The sequence below is a fragment of the Urtica dioica genome, chromosome 11, assembly GCF_054948205.1.
Source record: "Urtica dioica subsp. dioica isolate 48M chromosome 11, U.dioica_male_clone48M_v1_H2, whole genome shotgun sequence".
NCBI lineage: Eukaryota > Viridiplantae > Streptophyta > Magnoliopsida > Rosales > Urticaceae > Urtica > Urtica dioica.
The window spans coordinates 11,739,687-11,760,751 of NC_142766.1; the positions used below are offsets into that span (position 1 = coordinate 11,739,687).

At 36.4% G+C, this 21,065-nt stretch overlaps 1 protein-coding gene across 2 annotated transcripts; it reads right to left on the minus strand.

Annotated features, from left to right (window-relative positions):
- Positions 1 to 623: 623 nt before the first annotated feature.
- HIRA (histone chaperone HIRA-like protein) lies at positions 624 to 6,067 on the minus strand. Of its 2 annotated transcripts, XM_089630781.1 has the most exons (10): positions 5,702 to 6,067; positions 5,040 to 5,315; positions 4,691 to 4,942; positions 4,168 to 4,565; positions 3,064 to 4,048; positions 2,393 to 2,603; positions 2,057 to 2,297; positions 1,688 to 1,810; positions 1,379 to 1,496; positions 624 to 1,282 (listed from the first exon to the last, which is right to left on the minus strand). In XM_089630781.1, exons 1-10 carry the CDS (start codon positions 5,807 to 5,809, stop codon positions 950 to 952), a joined length of 3,045 nt encoding a protein of 1,014 aa, XP_089486907.1. In that variant the 5' UTR covers positions 5,810 to 6,067; the 3' UTR covers positions 624 to 949. The 2 variants fall into 2 exon arrangements, with proteins under 2 accessions (XP_089486907.1, XP_089486909.1); XM_089630783.1 differs by lacking the exon at positions 5,702 to 6,067 and having other exon boundaries at positions 4,691 to 4,945; positions 5,040 to 5,171.
- Positions 6,068 to 21,065: the final 14,998 nt, after the last annotated feature.

Below are 21,065 nucleotides of genomic sequence, written 5' to 3' on the forward strand. Positions count from 1 at the left end.
CCAGGTGGGGGAAGAAAGTAGAGGGGTTGGGGCAAGAGTTGGTCGGAAAAGGTCGAGAATTGGCAATCGTTGTTGGTTTGTTTTTTTTTTCAGTTTCAAACATGGGTTTTTATAGTGTGTAAACGGTTATTAGTAGTTCGACAATTTATCCTCATTTTCAGGATTCTAATTAATGCACGATTTTTTTAATATTTGGGGTGAAAATGCAAGAGTTATTTGAGATCATTCAAGTTTTTTAACATGCTGTAAATAGATTGTTGTGGCTATTACAAGGAAATTAACAGAAAGTTGGCTAAAATCAAAATCTCTATATCCGTGTGGCTATATACGGATATACCTATATAATAAAAAAAAAATGACACTTTTATCCAAAAAAAAAAAATATGACACTTATTTTCGTCACTCCATATTTTTCCCCTCTACAAAATTTTTGAAGTTTCTGTAACTGTAAATTTGATAGGAGTGCGTGTGTGCAACTTTCATGTATAACTGCAACGAGAATCATAGTCCGACACAAAATGTCTAGTTGGTAAGCATGTCTCAAGCCATTTAACAGCACTTTTGAAGGCACATTGGGATCGTATCTAAACTCACATTGCCAAAAGCATAGCAGAAAGTAAAAATAAAATAAAAATAAAAAATATGGTTTTATGAACAGAATTATACATTTCGTAGTTGGTTATAATCGTCTCAATTTCTTTATAAAAGACAATTACATAGCAATGGCCTAAACCTAGCCTACATTAGTTGATGGAAGAGAATGTTTTGAGAAACGAAGCCAAGTAAAAATAAGACTATCTAGTTGAGATTGTGCTAACATTGCAGTATTACAAAAAGACCACACAAGCAGCAGATACATAAAATTAATAGTTCTCTAGCTGTTCCACATCTGGTAAACTTTCTCAGCCAATGAGAACAAGGATCCGTAACTCAGGTTCTGGGGTGTAATTCAAGAACCGGTGTCGTTTTCTTGGGGCAATAGATCAGTGTCCTCTGGGAACGGCGAGTTCAAATCAACTCGATCTCGTTTCGGCGGAGCGGAATTCGCCCCCGGCGATTTGGTTTCCTCTGGACCCATCGACTCCACAGTGTCCTTCATAGTGGCAGGAGCGGTTTCCATTTGATCCTCGGCGGCCGGAGAGAGACATTTCTGAGTTTTCTGCTCGGCGCTTTCGTATTCCGAAAGAAGATCCAAAAACTCGTTCAGTAGTCGCTGGACTTTCCTATTTGTCGCCATTGCCGGAAGGATATCGTCTCTCAAGAGTTTATGCTTGTTCATACCCTGCGGAGAGAATCGCAGCATTCAATGAGAACCATTTTTATTTCAAGTCAAAGACGGGAAAAAAAATAATTTTTTTTTTTATAAACACAATCTCACAAGAGCAGAAGGATCCCAATCCAAATGATTTGAAACTAAAGAGGCTTCTTCAGCCGTCCAAGTTGGAGGTCCGAGAAAACTCTCGCAAACTTCTCGTAACCGAGACTCGTCCGCCTCTCTGAAACGAATGCACACATAAAACATAAAAGTCAACTCATACCCAAGAGAAAGGGAGAATGGAAATTGTTCAGTGATTCAGCTTCAGACCATCTTGATTGTAAAAGCCAAAACCCGCGTTTGGAACATTGTTTCTTCTAAAGAAAACAGGGATATAAACATCTCAAATGGGAATTACAAGAAATAAAGCACCTTGCAAGGAAGCGGATGTATGAGAGGAGACACTGTCGATATTCACTAGGAGACTTCAAAGCCAATGCAGACGCCACTTGAGCTTCCAAATGAGCTCGTGTCTGAACTCCATCATCGGTCACCCTGAAGAAGCATGTAACATAAGATGTGATACAGAGTTTTGAAAGAAATCCACAAAGGTCATAATAAATAGTAAATACAATTCAAAGCCACAAAATGTAAATTGAGGATTCTTTAATAGACCACCCCTTGAATTTGTTTAGTCTACTCGCCAAAAATAATCACACATCGTTGATGGTATAATAAAAGCTCTTTCGGGAATCGTGAAAAAGAAAAGAAGCAGACACCATGTAATCTGTAAATACAGACCTACTCCAACCAGGCTTTCTGGCCAAATATTTCCTAACGTCAATTTGCAAAGCAGCCAGTTCGCCACTCTGAATTGAACTTAGATTCGAAGAGCTTGCAAAATTTGATGCCGGGAAACAATCATCGGCAACCCTCAGCCAACATTTGAGGCTCATGTCAAAAAGGAAGGCGTGGTGAGTGGCAAGAACAACAAGAGGCGATCCAGATCTTGACAATTTCGCAGATATGACCTTTATTGACCCTGAACGGAAAAAGAAATATCAATGTAATCCAAGAATGATACCCCTAAAACACTATCTTTTAGTTGACCAAAAAGTTCCGAGCTTTCTGAGCTACCTGTATCTTTGGTTGCCGCATTAGGGTTAGCTGAAAGCAAAGATGCTAATGAATCGTGAAGAAGACAGTTTCGGTTGCACAGGTCCCATAGATATAAAGAACCTTTCTTTGTGACCAACAACAATTTCCAGCTCTCATCGCAATCTATAAATGTTGCTGCCGAACCCATCATCATGGTTGGCATAGCGCGTCTTCCACATTTTGTGTACACCTTCTCAAATGAAAATGGAAAAATAAATATGGAATCAAATTTCCAAACAGTTGCATTTTTTTTCTTTTTCTTTTTTTACGGATTCAAATCAATGAATACTTACTACGTATAACTACTTCTGGAGTTAATTTTCAATTTCAATTTGCAGAATGCTTATCCAGATGCAATATACCATTAATTACACTTAGCCTTATAACTTGAATTTATTTTCAGGAAAGAAAGTTGTCGTGTGACTCCTAGAAAAATGTGAGAAAGACTTCTGCCACGTGCAATACTTAAATCTTTCAAATCCAAATCAATTTATAAATCATTTAAACAATTAGTAAATCTTGTTTTAGATATCCATAAACCAGCTAAATGACGGGTGGTTAAATTGGCTTTTGTTACGAACTCGTACTCGGAAATTGCAATTATTCTAACTCTAAAAGAAGACAAAACAAAAAAGAATTCGGTGGCATACCTGAACGCACCCATCTTCACACCCGACAGCCCAGAAATTGGTGTTTCCAGCTAACACATTTACTTTACCAGAGATCCTATCGGACCAAAGAGTTTCGGAACCCCTTTTGCAAGTAATATCTGTTTCCTTCAAAACGAATGTCTTTCCCATTCCAACAATGTCATTCATAGAGTGCTCTCTTGGAGATGCTTCTAAGAAGGTCGGGACTGTGCTGTCCCCTTCTTTCTTGTCGAACACTCTGATCAAAAGAGTATTATTGTTAGTAGAACCACAAGCCGCCATGCTTCCCGACTGTTCCACATTGAAGCACCCATCTCTACCGGCGGCAACAGAAACCTTCTCGATTACAAGGCTATCTATGATCGTAGCCCTGGCAGTGGCCCCAGATCGCTCATTCAAGCCGGAGCTTTTTGCTAGCCTCGCGGAATTTTCTCTAACACCGCCATCAGCGACAACCAGCATATTATCTTCGTTTCCGTTTACGGAAGATGCACGAGGAAATTCAGTTGCTTGGGAAGAAATGTTTTCCTGCTGAAGAGGCACTCCAACTGCTTCGGGAATAATCCTCTTTCTACCGTCGGGGCGTCTGTACTCCCTCTGTTTCACGGGACTTGTGACTCCAGAAGATTTCGGGGCTTTATTTAGCCCGTCACCGGAAGCGGCGAGTTTCTTTTTATCGTCAACTTGAGTCTCGGAAGCTTTGGACGCACTGGCGGACGGTTTTGGGGGCATCGCACTCTGCTGAACTTCGGGAACTGCTTTCTTGCTGGGAATTTGCTTGGCGGAAGCCGCTTCCAGCAATAGTTGCGCAGGGCTTTCAGCTAAATTTGCTTGCCTTCCTCCTCGTACATCACCATAACGACTCTTTTTTAACTCATCCAACTCCGCTTCTGTTAGCCTGGTGCCAAGTTCTTTTGCTTCGAAATGGAAAGTGGCCACTGTACCATCCAGCGAACAAGCGAAAAGAGAATACCCATCGGGACTCCTGTATTCGAATGGGGAAATAAGGGGACATCAACAAAACCCCCCTTGAGAAGATAAATTCACAGTCAATAAGAATATGGTACAAACAGAGTGGCGTATATCCACCACACTTTGACATACCAAGACAAGTCAACCACACTTTGACTGAAGAAATGCTTCGCCACAAAGAGAGGACGTGGACTGCCAGTAGTCCAAACTGTTATTGTCCGATCCTGACTGCCAATCGCAATTACGTTATACGGCTGAGGTTCTTTGGCCCCTGCCTTCGAAGCCTTGTTTGCCCATCCTGCAGATACGGCTTTCAAATCTTGAGAATTGGTGACAACCCTTCTGAACATTGAGTGATTGAACTTCACAACAATTATCGGGGCATTGTGTCCCAGAAAATCAAATGTGGCAGACCACTCTCCCCTCTCCAGAACCGGCGCAGAGTGCCTAGGCTTCTGGAATCCATGAGTTGTTGTGATAAAGTGACCACACGGAGACCACCCTAGTCTCCTGAAAAAAGTAGATCCCAGCTGAGAGAGAGAGAGAGAGAGAGAAGAAGAAGAAGAAGAAAAAGAAAATCGTCAGAGAGCTTTACATAAACGTCATTTCTTCTTAAATGGAAAAATAAAACAGCAGTATGATATAAAATGCATACTGATTTCGCCCAATGGCCATCAGTCCGGTGAGCAAGACTCCAGTCACTCGTCCGCCAAATAATAACTGTCTTGTCGTCTGATTGGCTTGCTATGAACGAGCCTATGGGGTCCCAAGTCACGCCTTTTACAAGGCTAGAGTGACCCCTAAGAACAGCAGTGCAAATTCCATTGGTCATATTCCAAATATGTACCGTGTTGTCGAGGCTCCCGCTAGCCAATGTGGAATCATCCGGGGACCAATTAATATCCACCTACTTCAGGCACGCAAAGAAAACTCCGAGTTAGACAGTACCCACAAGGAATAAAACATTAAAAACAATATAGTGAACTAAAACAAAGTGTCATCACCACATCCGCTGTGTGTCCTCTTAGAGTGAGAACCACTTTCCAATTCTCAACATCGGGCGGTTCTCCGCTGCCAAACTCAGTCGTCCCAGAGCCAGGCTTCCTCTCGTGGACTTGAATCACTTGATCATCAGACCCCGACGCGAGATATCTGCCGTGCTTGGCCCACCTAACACAGTTTACCGATCCAAAATGATCGCGCAGAGTCGCAAGAAGCCTCTGTAACGTGTCTTCATCCTCCAAATTTCTGCCAAGAGATTTCATATTCCATATTCGAACCTGAAATCAACGATGAGACGTTGGTCCTTAAGCAATAGATCGATTCAGTTCAAGGATGTAACATAAACCCGATCAGTCTGACTAAATTTGTTCTAAGAAAGTATATACTCATTCTTATTACGAATCAAAAGCAGGCAACTTCCGTTGAAATTTCTCAACAAACCAAGAAAACTAAAATACTGCCATTCAAAAATAAAATAAAAATTACTTAAGACGCTAGATATCAAACTAGCAAATCAAAAAACCAACTTAACCTCAAAACAGTCGTTCAGAATAAAAAATAAAAAAAAAATAAAAAAGGAGTTCGAAATTTAAATTCGCATTACTGAAAAAATCTTACGAGTCCACTAATGGAAAGCGGCCAAAAGAAAAGAGGAAAAGCAAACCTTGTGATCGCCACCGCCAGTGGCGAGTCTGAGGCCACCGGGCTGGACATCAACGGAGAATATTTGCATTCCCTCATGCCTTATCCAACTCGGCTTCTCTGCAATCATCTCTTTGCTTGAAATTACTCGAAATCCCGGGTGAGCGAGCGCAAGAAACACAAATGGTAATCGAAATTTTCGAGAGCCCTCAAAACCCTAGGGTTTGGGTTTGGGTTTGGGTTTGAGCGATATACCAGAGATCAAAGATGACAAGGGCCAAATCCCGTAGTGAACAAGATCTTGTGAGTTTTTGCTTTTCACGGCGACTGTAAAAAAGAAAGATCATGTGCGTTTATGCTCCTTATAGGGTAAATAAATAAAAATAAAAAGATGACATCCTTGAGCATTGGAGGTTTAATTGTCTATTGTTGTAGTATATGTTTTTTTATGTTATTCTCGTACTAATATTTCGTAGTACTAAAAAAATAAATATTAATCTGAGAACAAACACAAATGTAGCATAAAAGCCTACTTCTCAAAACAAAAACAAAAACAAAAACAAAAACAAAAACAAAAACGACAACTAAGTCCAAATTATGACATCATAAAGATAAAAGTAAAATGAAAAAAAAGGATTTTAACATATTTGTCCTATTATACAAGTCAGTCATTTGAGATTAAAAAAAATAAGTCAGTAATTTGTATGACATATGCTAGGTTTGTTGTCAAATTTAATAATTAAATTTGAAGTTAAATTATATCATATTTAAAAATATGTAAAAATGTAGGTATTAATAAAGAAGAAACTATATTTACTAGTCAAATAGATACTCTCCATTAAAATTATAGTCAAATTATTTAAGGGTGATGCAATTATCTAGCCATTTTTAAAGTTTAATTTAGTAAAATAGCCCAACTTTTACAAGTTGAGGCAGAATAGCTAAAATTTTATAAACTTCAAAAATACCCATATTCTTGTCTATTATTTTGGAGATTTATAATTCTTCTATGTTACTGGATGGAATTTCCATGACCCAAACCCTAGAAATCGTCATGAATGTACCTTCGAAGCTCCGGGTAATGTGCAGTTATGGCGGGCACATGGTACCACGACCGCGAACGAAGTCCCTCTGCTACGTCGGTGGCGAGATCAGAATCGTTTCCCTGAACCTGATATCTGTTACAAACCTCTCATCGTTGGTCTCTCACCTCAGCTCAAGCCTCAAGATTGCTTCGTCGTTCGCGCTCAAATACCAGTTACATAATCACGATTTCGACTCTCCATCTTCGTTCTCACCGATGAAGATCTCATGATCTTGCTGGAAGAGCTCCCGCGTCTCGATTCGAGCTCAGGATCTCGTTCCATCTCGTCATCATCCTCATCATCATTATTGATTTCTTCGTATCAATCACGAAGCAGTCTGTTCGTGTTCGATCGTCGTCAGAGATCGAAAGTCAGAGATTGTCGTCGAGGTTTTTTACATCTTTTTTTCTTCTTCTAATTTATCGCAGAGTAGATTAAAAATTTTTAGAGCAGGATTAAACTTTTTGACATCTTCTTCATCTTCTTTTTCTTCTTCTGATTTATTGAAGAGTGGATTAAATTTTTTTAAAGCATTATTAAATTTTTTGACATCTTCTTCTTCCTTTTCAACTTTTGGTTTATCGAAGAATTTTAGATAAATAGTCACTTTCATATATTTACAGACATAAATCTTAGATAAATAACCACTTTCATATATTAGGCCACGTCATTATTTACGGCTATTTACCTAAGATTTACTATACATTTGGCTATCTAGCAATGTAAAACATTTAAGTTGGTTATTTTTCTAATTTTTTTGTTAAATTTTTTGAAAGCATAATTAAATTTTTTGACATCTTATTCTTCTTCATTTTCTACTTTTGGTTTATCGAAGAGTAGATTAAATTTTTTGAAAGCAGGATTAAATTTTTTAATATCTTCTTCTTCTTTTTCTTCTTCTGGTTTATTGAATAGTAGATTAATGCAGAAAGTGCAGTCGATTAAAATTTTGGAAACTTAGATTAATTATTTTAAAAATGATTAAGGATATATTAGTACTTTACATTGTAAGTGGATAAAATTCACAAACTTAGGAAACTTTGACTATTTTGCTAAATACTAAGTTTGAAATTACTAGTTCATACAAAATTTATATTATTTAAATAATTAAAAAAAAAAAAAAAAAAAAAACAGGCTAATGTTTGCCCATGTCTTCAATATATAATGCATACAACACATTTTAGTTTTGGTTACTTTATTAATTTTTTTTTAAATAATTTTAACGTAGAGAGTTTGAATAGGTTATATGTCTAACTCTCTCATTAATAAAAGCAATACATAGGAGTACAAACAGAGGTGGCGTGTATTTATTTGTGGACGGGAGGTCAAATTTGATTGTTGATATGAATGTTTCTTGAAATATTGATGGCGACTAAAAATGTCATGATTGTACAGTCAGGGGTTGGACTTAGTGGAACTTTGGTTTTTTGCCACGAAAGAATTTTGTAATACTCAATCATAACTCGAAGAATGGTTTATGGAGTGATTTTCAATGGGTGAAGGTGGTGAGCGTTTCTTTATGGAGTGTTTAATGGTGGTGGGTAAAGTGTTTCTTGAGCAACTATGTCGTAACGATGAAGAGATGGAGTGTTTTCCTAAAGTAGTGTAGTACTCTAAAACTAATTGAGAGCTTATGATTATAAATAGAGATTAAGAGATAGAGATAAATTGAGAGAAAAGTCTGGAAAAAAAAAATTTGGGGTTCAAGTGCAAAAAGAATTATATACAATCGCCGTCGCGGTGGTCGACGCCAACGCCATTATCGCCAACGGAGATAGGCTCTCTCAATGCGCCGACAAGTTCGTCTCCATTCCCGAGGTCATGGACGAGATCTGAGACCCCGTTTTGTGCCACCGACTCGCCTTCGTCCCCTTCACTGTCCAGACCACCGAGCCCTCGCCGGAATCTCTTAACAAAGGTCAGTCTTCTAGGGTTTCGGAGATCAAAATCTCAGCTATTGTTTTAATTGGTCGTGTATTTTGTGAAAATCTAGAATTCGTTAGTAAAGCTTTATGACTTTGCATCAATTAATGCTTTCAGAATATAGATATGAATTTTTAGGGTTTTGGAGCTCAAAATCTTATAATTTGCAAGTAAAGTTTGTTAATTTAGGTCAATGAGCGGTTTTAGAATATTTTTTCCAAACTTATGTAGTGTGGTAAATTTGTACTAAAGATGAAATTTCGGTTAAATAAATAATTTTGATTTATTTTTTAACCAAAAATATTCGGTTAAAATTAACCGGACGGTTAAAATTAACCGAATTTTCGGTTAATTTTAACCGTCCGGTTAATTTTAACCGGTTAAGTTATAAGTTAACCGAAGTAAACCGAAAAAAAAAAGAAAAAAAAACTTTAAAATATTAAACACTTACTCTGCCATAAACTGCCACAATTTGACCATGTGAGTGTGTACAAGAGATAAATATTTACAGCATGCCGAATTTGACCAAAATCCACAAGATCACAACTTTTACTCTGCCATGTTCAGACTCAATTCCCTTTTCAATTTTTTTTTAATGTAAAAATCTTTGTTCTTTACCAAATCAAACGGTAATATTACCGTTCAAAAGATAAAACGGTCAAAATTTTTTTTTACAACTCCACACAAACACACGTCTATAAATAAACACATACACATATTCATTTTACACAAACTCACAAAGCCAAATATCATCAATTATTTTCTTCCTCTTTTACACAATACTAAATATGTCTTACCATTCCGATTTCGAAACTCAACCACCCGATGGCTATGATGTTGATAATTTTGACATCAATGCTCCTATTTTCCAAGACCCTTTACAATTTATGAACACCGTTGATGATATCAATACCACTATGCGAAATTTTCCTCACCTTGCCAATACCCAAGAGCAAGAAGCATTGGCACAAGGCATATTTCAACGTAGTCGTTCTCGAATGGCAAGGGCACAATTGTTTCCACCAATTTTCCACTCCGGTATCACAACCAACCTTGGCGCCGGAATCACAACATTCTCTTCGACAACAACCGCCTCAACAACAACCTCAAGAACAACCCACACCACCCTCTTCAACGGGATCTCATCAAATCGACACCACCGCTCCATCAAGCTCTCGCCGTAAAAAGAGTAAAATTAGCGGAAGTCAACGGTCCGATGTTCTTTGAGAAGGTCGTCACGACGTACCCCGATGGTTCTTCGTATGTCCATGAAGTGAAGTGCAAAATTTGTACGCATACCCTTGCTTACTCCGGTGGAGGCACGTCATCACTACGCTACCATATCAATTCACATGAGAAACGAGGAGAGTCAATCGATCAAGTAAGTACAATTTCATATGATGAGGCAAAGGGTAGACGAGCTATAGCTAAATTTATTGCATCTACCGATCAACCACTAGGGATAGGCTCTAACCCCCACTTTGTACAAATGGTTAGAGACGGTTTCAATGCTAATTACAAACCCGTGTCTCGTCCTACGGCTACTTTAGATTTAATGAATTTATATGAACATGATAGGACAATATATATGGCAACATTAGCTAGTATGCCCGAAAACAACATTGCATGCACTAGTGATATATGGAACTCATATAACAAAAATGATTATTTGAGTGTTATCATTCATTATGTCGATAGAGATTGGTATTTTCATAAAAAAATTATAGGATTTGAGCATATGAACATGCGCCATACCGGAAAAAATATTAGCGATCGCATCAACGAGGTATTGGAAGAGTGGGGTCTCGTGAACCGTATTGTTGCTATTACGATGGACAATGCATCGGCCAACACCACGGCAATAACGGAGTTGAAGAATCATCTTGGGAACCATGCCGGAGGAGTAATTCTCCACCAAAGATGTGCGACTCATATTATCAACTTGATGGTTCAAGCCGGTCTTGCCCTTCTCAAGCCGCACATTTCACGTATCCGAGAAGCTGTGGCGGAAATGAACAACCCAAACACACGATGTGACCGATGGAAGGCATATTGCAGAGGTTGTGGTGTCGAGCCACGCATCATTGCGCAAGACATGCCCGTCCGATGGAACTCGACGTATGTGATGTTGGAAAGAGTCATTCCATACAAAGATTTTTTCACTTCATTTTATCATGCTGAGATCGGACGTCAAGTGATCACAAACGATGATTGGGATGTGGCTAAGGCCGTTTGTGAATTTTTAAAAGGATTTTTTGATGCCACAAACTACCTCTCCGCTTACAAACATCCTACGTCTCCTATCGCCATACACAAACTGTACGAGATGAGTGTCATTTTCAAAAAATACGAAGTAGATGAACTGTTAGGCCCCGTCGTCGCAAAAATGAAGGAGGTATGGAAAAAATATTTTGTTCCCATGCCAAACTTATATTGTTATGCATTCATTTTAGATCCACGCATTAGATTTAGAGGTCTTAAATTATGGTTTCAAATGCTTAGCAATAATATAGGATTTGATTATAATTCTAGTTATGATGGTGTCTGGGAGAGTATTGTTCAATGTTACAGTTATTACGAAAACAAGTATGGAGGACCGGTACAAGAGATACCAAACTTCTCAAATTCACCGGCGGGGAAGAGTTGGACCGATTTCAACCGTTACCGAGCTGAGGCATCTTCGTCCACAACCTCTACGTCACCAACTACTCCCACCGATACTAACGAATTGAACCTGTATATCAACGCACAATTCATTGACATTCAACGAGCCAACATCGACTTGCTCAATTGGTGGAAGACGCATCAAACACAATTTTATTGTCAATGGTGCCCACAAGAAGAGTAGTAGTGTCTATTTATGTACATTTGATGTAATAAAGTCTCATGAAGACTCTTGCTTGTAATTGCTTATTCATTAATAAAAAGTTGAAACGTTCATTCAATCTTCCTTGTTTGAAGCTTTATGATAAAACCTTAGTCTTTTAGTCCATAAACAAACTTAACAACTTACGAAGAGACAAATGTAGATTTGCATGAACAAACTCTTCGTAGTTTGCTTAAAACGATATATTCGCAATCTTAGGGTCAAAGGACTATTGACCTCAGTATGATTGTTAGGAGAATCTATGATGTCTGGTTATGGGGCATTGAGAGTTGGAGACTCTATAGTTCTTCTAGGTATCTTCCGAAGGTACTGAATTGACCAGTGCACTTATAGAGACAAGATAAGAACAAACCATTTAACCTCTTATGTCTCGAAGTCACTATGTATGAATTGCATCATGCTTACCTTAATCCTGAAATGAGACATGTCATTTCACGCCTTAGTATTCTCATTTGAGAAAGTCAGAGTTCGGACTCACTATGTGATTCCGAACAGGGCCTATTGGTGAAGTACTAAGTTGTGAGTATGTCATGAGTAACTTTGTGAAGTTCTCATAGATATGGAATTCATGTACAAGATTGCTGAAATGCAATGTATGTCACCTCATGCTTTGTTCCTTGGAGTGTGAATAAATGAACTGGCCAGTGTCCAAATTGAGTCCTGACTCTTTTGGATGAAACAATGTGACTTGTTAGCTCCTCGTCATATACATTGTTTCTAACTTATTCACAAGCGACAAAGGAGTTGATGAAATAACAGCTAGAAGGGTAAAATGGTAATTTAGTAAATCCCGACTAGCTGATGACATTCATGAATGGTAGCATAGATAATATTCAGTGGATCCGCTCATTATAATTAGGTGAATTCTTGAGTAGAAAATAAATTCATTTGAACCGAGAGATTTTCAGTGTCAGCTCTTTAGTGGAGTCCGTTGGCATTAAGCTAAACTTGGAAAAGGTTTGTGAACTTTTGAGTCCAAGTGTTTAGCTCAAGCTTTGTTCATTTGGGTCCATGAGGTCACTGTCACGAATCACATCGAGTAGGAATAGTTAAACTGAAAGCTAAGTCAAAACAAGAACGAAAATAGTTAAAAGGGTATTTTTGTCTCTTGAGACAAAGGATGAAATGAATGTCAATAAATTTTTTGACAAGTTCATTTGATGACTTAATGTCACTCGGCCATGACTTGATCATTGGGCCTTGTGAATTAATTTCATTTCATAAGAATTTTATTGAAAATTCTTAATGGGCCTTTTTCATGTTGTCATGAACAAATGGAAAAGCTTCTAGAAGGCCTTTCTAGAGCATAATAGGCGCCCACTACCCAAAGAGAAAGAGAGTTCCTTTTGTGCATTAATGTATGAAGATACTTGCCAAAAGAAAAAGAGGAAACAAATTTCCTATTCAAGGCAATGGGAATTTCGGCCAAGACAAGTCAATGGAGAAGAAAAATAAAAGAGGAAACAAATCCAAGGTGTTATGAAGGCTTATGTGGCCGTGTGACTTGGATAGGAATGGGAAATAAAGGGTTGCTCATAAAGACTTGGAAAATAAGAGGAAACTACTTCTTTCCAAGGCCAACCCTTCTCCTATAAATAGGACCCTCATTCCCCTCATTTTATTCATTCCACATAAGTTAGAGATTGAGAGCCTCTCTCTCTAGAACTTGTGGCCGACTCCTCTCTCTCTCTCTAGTTTATTTTCGATTTTTTTGTTTTGGCACCTAGGTCCTCATTCGACCTAGTGTTTAGCTCTGCGACTTCAAGACTCGTTCTTAAGTCGTAGTGTTTAAAAGTGCCCACTCACTAATTCCTTTTCTCTCGAGTGATTTAGTGATAGAAACTTTCGTGGTTGCTCGAGGTGCCGAGGAAAGAAAGAGAGACGTGCTGCGAGGGGAGACGAGCGTTGCAACTTTCTAAGAGCTTCTCAAAGATCAAGCTTCAAGAAAGGTTAGTAAATTTCTTAGCTCATATTAGTTTTTAATTACATGTACTTGCACTTTGTCTAGGTTAGTAAAAAACTGTTTTTACTTGTAAAAGAAAATTTTTAAAATTCCGCCGCTTACCGAAGCGTTAATTATTTTCTTAAACCCTAGATCGGTTCCAACAAATTTCCGATCTTATCCATCTTTGCTCGAGATATACTCACCGTACCGGTGTCTAGCGTCTCGTCCGAAGCCGCTTTTAGCACCGCCGGAAGAATTATGGATGACCGACGTGCGCGACTTAGGCCAAAATTAGTGAAGATTCTTACGTGCGTCAAGGATTGGGAACGTGCCAAGCTAAAGATGCCGTCTGAGCTATCGCAAGATCACGAAGATTTTGTTGAAGCATTCAACGATTGGGGTCTCAACGAATAATTTTGAAGAAGATTGTGATTGTGTTTAATTGTATTTTGATTTATAGAACTATGATAAATGTTGATGTTTTCATGTCCATGTTTTAATTGTGTAATTTTTTTTTTTTAAGTGTTAGTGTGCAACTTTTTTTTAAGAGAAATTTCAATATAAATTTAAGAAGTCATTTGAATTTTTAATGTCTACACCATTTGAAAGTCACTTGCAACATTTATTGTAAGTTGTAACATTGTTATGTGCCACTATTAAATTTAGCCACTATAACACTTTTTTTTTTGTTTTGTTTTCTAGTCTCAGTTTTGTTTTGTGGATTTTGGTCAAATTCGGCATGCTGTAAATATTTATCTCTTGTACACACTCACATGGTCAAATTGTGGCAGTTTATGGCAGAGTAAGTGTTTAATATTTTAAAGTTTTTTTTTCTTTTTTTTCGGTTAACTACTTTATTAAAGTCTGAGCATTTAATGCACAAAGTCTGAGCATTTAATGCTATCCGTTTGGGTAATATTACCGTTTTGGGCACTTAATGCACAACGGTTAATTCGGTTAATTGCAATTAATTGAGTTGATTTTTTTTAGGTTAAAGGTTAACCTATGACCGAGAATTTTGGTTCACAGTTAACTTCGGTTAACCAAATTTCCAGCTTTAATTTGTACTGAAAATTCTTGAAGCAAGTGTTCATAGTGAAGTAAGTGAAAAACAAAGGGTTTTGACGTTGAACTTAGAAGCATAGTTCGCAGTGGATTACTTGAAAAGCTTGAGTTTTTATGTCTAGATGTATATATTTGTGTAGTTGGTTTTACAATTTTCAATCTAATTGACTGAAATTTTATATAGCTGAATCTTAGTTCATAGTGATGTAAGTGAAAAACAAAAGTGTTTTGATGTTAAAACTTAGAAGCATAATTCTCAGTGGATTACTTGAAAAGCTCGAGTATTTATACCTGGATTATAATTTACTGAAATTTGCGTGATTGATTTCATAATTTTGATTATAATTTACAGAAATTTCATATAGCTGAATCTTTAGTTCATATGGATTGAGTGCAGCGACAAAGTTTGCACGGGCGACGAAAGATTTACAGACTCTCTCGGACGTGGACATTAAGCTCATAGCCTTAACACTAACTGAGTTCAATTATATTGAGGATAATATATAGTATAAGCTATGGGAATCTATAGGAAGCACATATAAGCGTACATAAAACCTTAAACATAAACATAATAGTCTTTCACGTAATGTACTGACATAACTTACTTCCAACCTACAGAGAGACTTAAAAGACTTGGCAAAGTTTAAACATAGCAAACTGTCTATAGAAGACTATGTACTACAAAAGGCTAGGTACTACAAAAGTGGGACTTCACTGTTTCTGCTCATTTTAGTTTGAGCTTCTTTGAAGAGCTTGACTCTACTCATCATAGTGGTCTGTAATGTGAACAGCTTCTTCATTAGGAACGTCAAACACTTCATTGATTGTATATTCTTCATCTGGTGACATTGATGTAGTACTACGATGGAGATGAAAATATTTGACACTATCCTTCTGAGCTGTGAAGATAGTTTGAAGTGATGGGTGAAATGCGTCTTGAAATAGCAATATATTGTGAGATTAATGATGTTTATCTAACAGATGTATTTAGATCAGTCCAGAAGCAAAAGACTAACATGAATAGATTTCAAACAACAAAAAGCTTCCAAATTGATTTCTTTCAGAGGAAATATCATATAGTTTTCATTTCCATTAAAGCAGCTTGAAAATATTTCATATATAGACGTCATAGTAAAAGAAACTGCATACAGTTATAAAAATTACTATTTTTTCAAGGAAAACTACGAAAACTCATTACTTGGTCTACAAGTGCTGTAATGTCTGTAGCTTGACATAAATACAGTTTCGATGCGATTTGAGAAAAAACAAATAGCAGTGATAGAGTCGTCATGATGTTCATCGGTAAGAAGAACTCGAATTATTAACCTAAATCAAGGTTGTTGTTATAGTTTTTGAAGAGAACAGAAGGTAACGACATATAATGAGAATAACAAAACAAGTCTACCATGGTACAACTGTATTTATATCGGTATTGCAATTGAAGCAGTTGAAATATCCAGTAGTTTTCATTTTTGTTCCTTTTTGCAGTTGCTGCAATTAGGGTAATAGAAGCATTGATCAAAATTGATCACAGATGCTTTTGACTTAATCCAATGATTGCGAAACTTGATATTCTGGAAAAAAAAAGTATATAAATTAAGCTGCAAGTATACTTGTTGAATGATTGTAATAACTTGCTTCACCTGTTGGCTTAAAGTAGGGAATTTGTTGAGGCAGAGGGTATAGTCAAGTGATGGATGAGGAAGTGGTTGAGATATCGATTTCTTTTTTTGCTTTTGGCCCAACTAAATAAGCTCTTGTTATTTCTTGTCTTCCCGGGCAATGATAGTGGTTAAAATTAATAGTTAAATGAAGAATTATAGTTAAATAGGGAATTGGATTCAAAGCAATAACAGAGTGACAATATAGTTACTAGACTTCTAATGACATTGCAGCAGTGAAGTACGGCTTAAGCAAGATAGAGCTTTTTACATTGGTCTGTAGAGTGACACAGCCTATAATGCAATAAGTTAAACTTAGAAAGTTTTGCATATATATTATTTTTAGTAGTAGTTTTGTAAAGATTAATAATGTGGAAGTTTTTAGCTCGTAGGCCTATGCATGCGATGACATGGTATGTATTTGCAATGGCTTGGATTATCATGCCTTCGTTTTTGGCAAAGTTATCCCATAATGTTAGCAGAATGATTTCATGGCTATAAAAAAAACAGTGAATATGTTATGCACAATGTTGTTTATATTTAGAACGTAAATTATGTGCGTTAAAGAGGGTTTATTGTTCGTTAACTTAAGTTATCTGCTGGAAATCAGTGTCACTTCTAATTCCTATGTCTGACACATTTATCACTATACCAACAACATCTGTCAAATGGAAGAAAAACGTTAAAATTATTCGTGCAATGTAATAATCTTATATGAAACGCGAAAAACAAATATTCACATAGTAATGCTTTTGGAACTGATGAGGTAGTTACTACACATTTTTATAGGAGTGAACGTGTAAATCTGATTAAGCAGCAATATCGTGTCCTCATGAACCTCTTCAACATGTGTGTCTCCTATGAGCGTGAGGTAAAGATTTGTTTGGAAAATTTGGTGGTCTGGCTTTTCTATATCCACTAAAGCATTTGATATTTCATACGTTCTTCCTGGTTTAAGTGTTTCTTTCAATGGTTCGATGTGATGATTGAAAACAGTCCCTCTTATTTTGTTGCCCCAAAAAATCCAAAGAAAAATTATTTAGGATGTGTAAGAAAATAAATGAAATAGGATTCGAATGAAAAAATAGAGTATTTAACAATATTATCGACCAATTGAGTATTTCATTAGGTCTAGGATAAAATATGAAGTTTTATTATGCAATAATTAGTTAATATTATCGACATTTAGTAATACCTTGGAATCAAGGAGCACCATATTTTGGTGTGTTTTTGCAGGAGCATTCTCTGTTTTAGGGCTTTGTTTCTCTGCCACGATGAACTTGCATGTCCAATTCCACTCTCTTGGCTTCAGATCTGTTATGAGCTTTGTTTCTGGGGGTGGAGCTTCATCAGTGGCTTTTGGTGATGATGAACTACATACAAAAAAGACGATGAAATTAATATTTTCGAAGCATGCATGCGTATTTTTGTACATACTTGCATGAATGACTATGTAAGCTACCTCGAAGATGAAGACATTTGTGAGTTTAAGTTATTTTGTAAGACGTTGTTGCTTAGCAATTAAGGGAGATAATAGATCTCTTTTTATAGTTAAGACGTGCGTAATTCATAGTTAGTGGGGTTAATTTACTAAAACAAGACATGTGTGTCTAGTATTGTTGTTCATGCAAGTGATGAGAATCTAAATTAGTGGATTTGAGTTTCAGGAAAATGACCGTTGTCCCGCAAGTTGTTATTCATGCAACTAATAGGTGAATGAGCAAGTTAAATAAAATGATAAGAAGGAATTATATCAATGACGACATAGTTAATATAGTTAGTTAGTCATTCTGTTTTAAGATCATGCATACTTTTGCAACTAAGGTAGTTATCTGAATGGAAATAGATAGCGGAAGCAGAGAAAAAGTTATTAACAGGGTATTCTATCATAAATTCAAAAATAGAGGAAAACTAAATATGCATTACCAAAAAAAAATAAGTACAATTATATTGTGTATAATGATAACATAAAAAATAGAGGACAACTAAGTATGCATTACCAAAAAAATAAAATTATATAATATAAACGATATCATTGCATGACATACCTACTGGGTGTTTTTTAAAGGAGCAGAAATGTTGACAGATAGAGGATTGAGAAACGGATGACATATTAGTAACCGTAATAAAATAAAGAAAGAAGATTGTGTTGGCGTCTTTCTACGGTAGAGAAAACGTGATAAAGTATGAGATTTTAGAGAGCAGATAATATTAGCAGAGTAATGTAGAAATAGGTTTAAAGATTTTCGTAAGTTGTATGTGAGAATATGAGACCTTATATATAGAACTTTGGTGTGTGAAACGAACAACCTTGATTCGGCCTAAGATATTAATTGTCGACGTATATGAGTCAACAAATATTGGAATTTGATAGTATTACATTTTCGGAGTTATTGCGTATTTAAAGCGATATTTGGGAATCGATTAGGCTTTATTATATGTAATTAGTTGGCGGAATTATCTCTGACCATTGGGAAAGATTGGGAATACAATATCTCTGCGCATAAAATTGGTTGATATTATTGATTCTCATTTAATTAATGGTTTAGTTTGGTTTAGTTGCCTCATAGTCTAATGTGCGTGAATTGTTTCATACGAATATCACCTTAATATCCATGGGGAAAAGTTAAATGCGTAAACGGCTTCTAATCTTCGGTAATGAACTCATAGTAATGATCATGAGTAATAATGTAAAACATTGAAAACTGTTTATACAGCTTGGAAGCTGCCTATGAAAGACTGAGGCATGGTGTGATTGTTGATTTTCTATTAAAGGTGCAATTACTGATTATAGTTATCGGTATCTCTATTATGGGGCAAATCAAGGTTTCTTCTGTATCCTATATATATTTGTGTCTTTTTAGCATTTTTTTTTATTTGGCTTGATCATAATAGTATTTTCTTCATTAAAGAACGAAATTCAAAACTAAGGAGAATATACTCAAAACATGAAATATTGAAAAACCATTGAATTGTATTGAACAAATAAAAATTTGAATCATGTTAGGATATTTCCAATTCGAATTTATAGTCAAGAACTTTTTGTACTCCATTTAGAGAATGGTTACAAAACAGTTGACGTTAGAATTTCGCAATTAATAGTAACTTGGCTGGCGTATTTAGTTATGCATTTAATAGACGACATTTAAATTGTGTGAGAGATATACGACAGTTAATGATTGTCGGGTTTCATATAGTGATAATTTTGTAATTGTGTTATGCAAAGCAATCAATTCAGATTGATAAACAATATTTTTGGTGTATTTCTGATCAAGATTTGGAGATGTTGGTTGTAACAAAACTTTCACTGTGGATTTCTTTTTAGCTCGCGATAAGGCAACATATAGTTGACCATGAGAAAATACAGGTTATGGTAAATATAAACAAACGTATTCTAAAGTTTGACCCTAAGCTTTGTTTATTGTCATGGCAAAGCATTAGGGAACCGGGAATTGAGTACGTCTAAATGAGAATGAATTATATTGTGCTTTCAATGGTAAGAATGGTATTCTTGGTAACAAAACAGTCTTCCCTTTATTTTGGTCGTCCGAGATTTCAGCTTGTATCAAGTTTTTCATGAAATTCCGACAAATAAGTCGTGTCCCATTAGATAACACTTCTGCGGAGTTTATATTGCGTAATAACATAATAGGAAAAAAAAATTCAGAGTTATGTCTGTAGTTTCAACGGGTTCGTCGAAACTGAAATAAGTACAGACGGTTCCTACAAATTTGGAAGGAAAAAAAGAGACGTTAGACGACATGGTTGTAGAAAATGTGCGAAATAATTTAGTAATGATATAAAATGTAAATGATTGTAATACCTGGAAATGAATCGATTAAGAGGTTGTTTATGAGATCAACATACTCGTTTTTTGGTGTCGGAATGACACGGTTGATGAAAGATGACTCGAAGTCCTCAGTATAGAAGCAAGGAAAAACATATGTTTGATCAACTCGTCTAATGAAGTTTCATTGTGAGTGAATGAAATGCTCATTTCTACAGGAATAGAAACATGTTCGTCGTTGTCAGCATAATGACTGCCATTCCCAATTTGTAATAAAAAAATCAGAAAATTCTTGATCAGAAGTGGCTCTGATATTATGATAAAGCTTATACTTAGTAAAGAAAGGCCATAAGTAAGAATTAACCAAAGCAACATTGCTTATAATTGCTCGTGAGCATTTAACAATAACAGGATGCAATTGGCGAAAATCACCTCCCAATACAAATATCTTGCCACCAAATGGCAAATCAGAACCTGTCAGATCACGAAATAAGCGATCAACTGATTCAATAATAAATCGCTGCGTCATGGGTGCTACATCCCATACAATAATTTTTGTTGTACGTAATAAAGTAGCCAGACTGGACTGTTTGCTAATATTGCATTGCATTGACTGTTGGACTTCAAGAGGGATTTTAAAGCGAAAATGTGATGTTCGACCACCTGGTAAAATTCCCGTTGCTACTCCAAAAGATGCAGTTGCAAGAGCAATAAAACCTTTTTTCCTAATATTTGCAAGTAAGCAACGATACAAAAAGTTTTTCCTTGTTCCACCAGGCCCGTCCACGAAGAACAGTCCTGGTTAATTTGAATTAACACTTTGCAAAACATGGTCAAAACACATTCGTTGTTCTTCATTAAGTTCAAAATATGATTGCACGTCTTGGTCATCAATCGGAATTTTGGCTCGTCATTAATGATTTTACTGCTCTGCTCGAGGAAGTCCACATTTATTTCAAAAGGGAAAAGAGAATAATCATTAATGTTTTTTCCCAACATATCTAACATGTATTGTATATCTTTAAGAGCTAGT

Excerpts from the sequence above, each read along its gene's own strand:
- HIRA (XM_089630781.1), bottom strand. The coding sequence starts at position 5,809 with ATGATTGCAGAGAAGCCGAGTTGGATAAGGCATGAGGGAATGCAAATA. Across the intron at positions 4,049-4,167 it reads AGTGTGGTTGACTTGTCTTG|GAGTCCCGATGGGTATTCTC; the intron begins GTATGTCAAAGT and ends ATTCGAATACAG. Across the intron at positions 2,604-3,063 it reads GTGAAGATGGGTGCGTTCAG|GTGTACACAAAATGTGGAAG; the intron begins GTATGCCACCGA and ends TCATTTGAGAAG.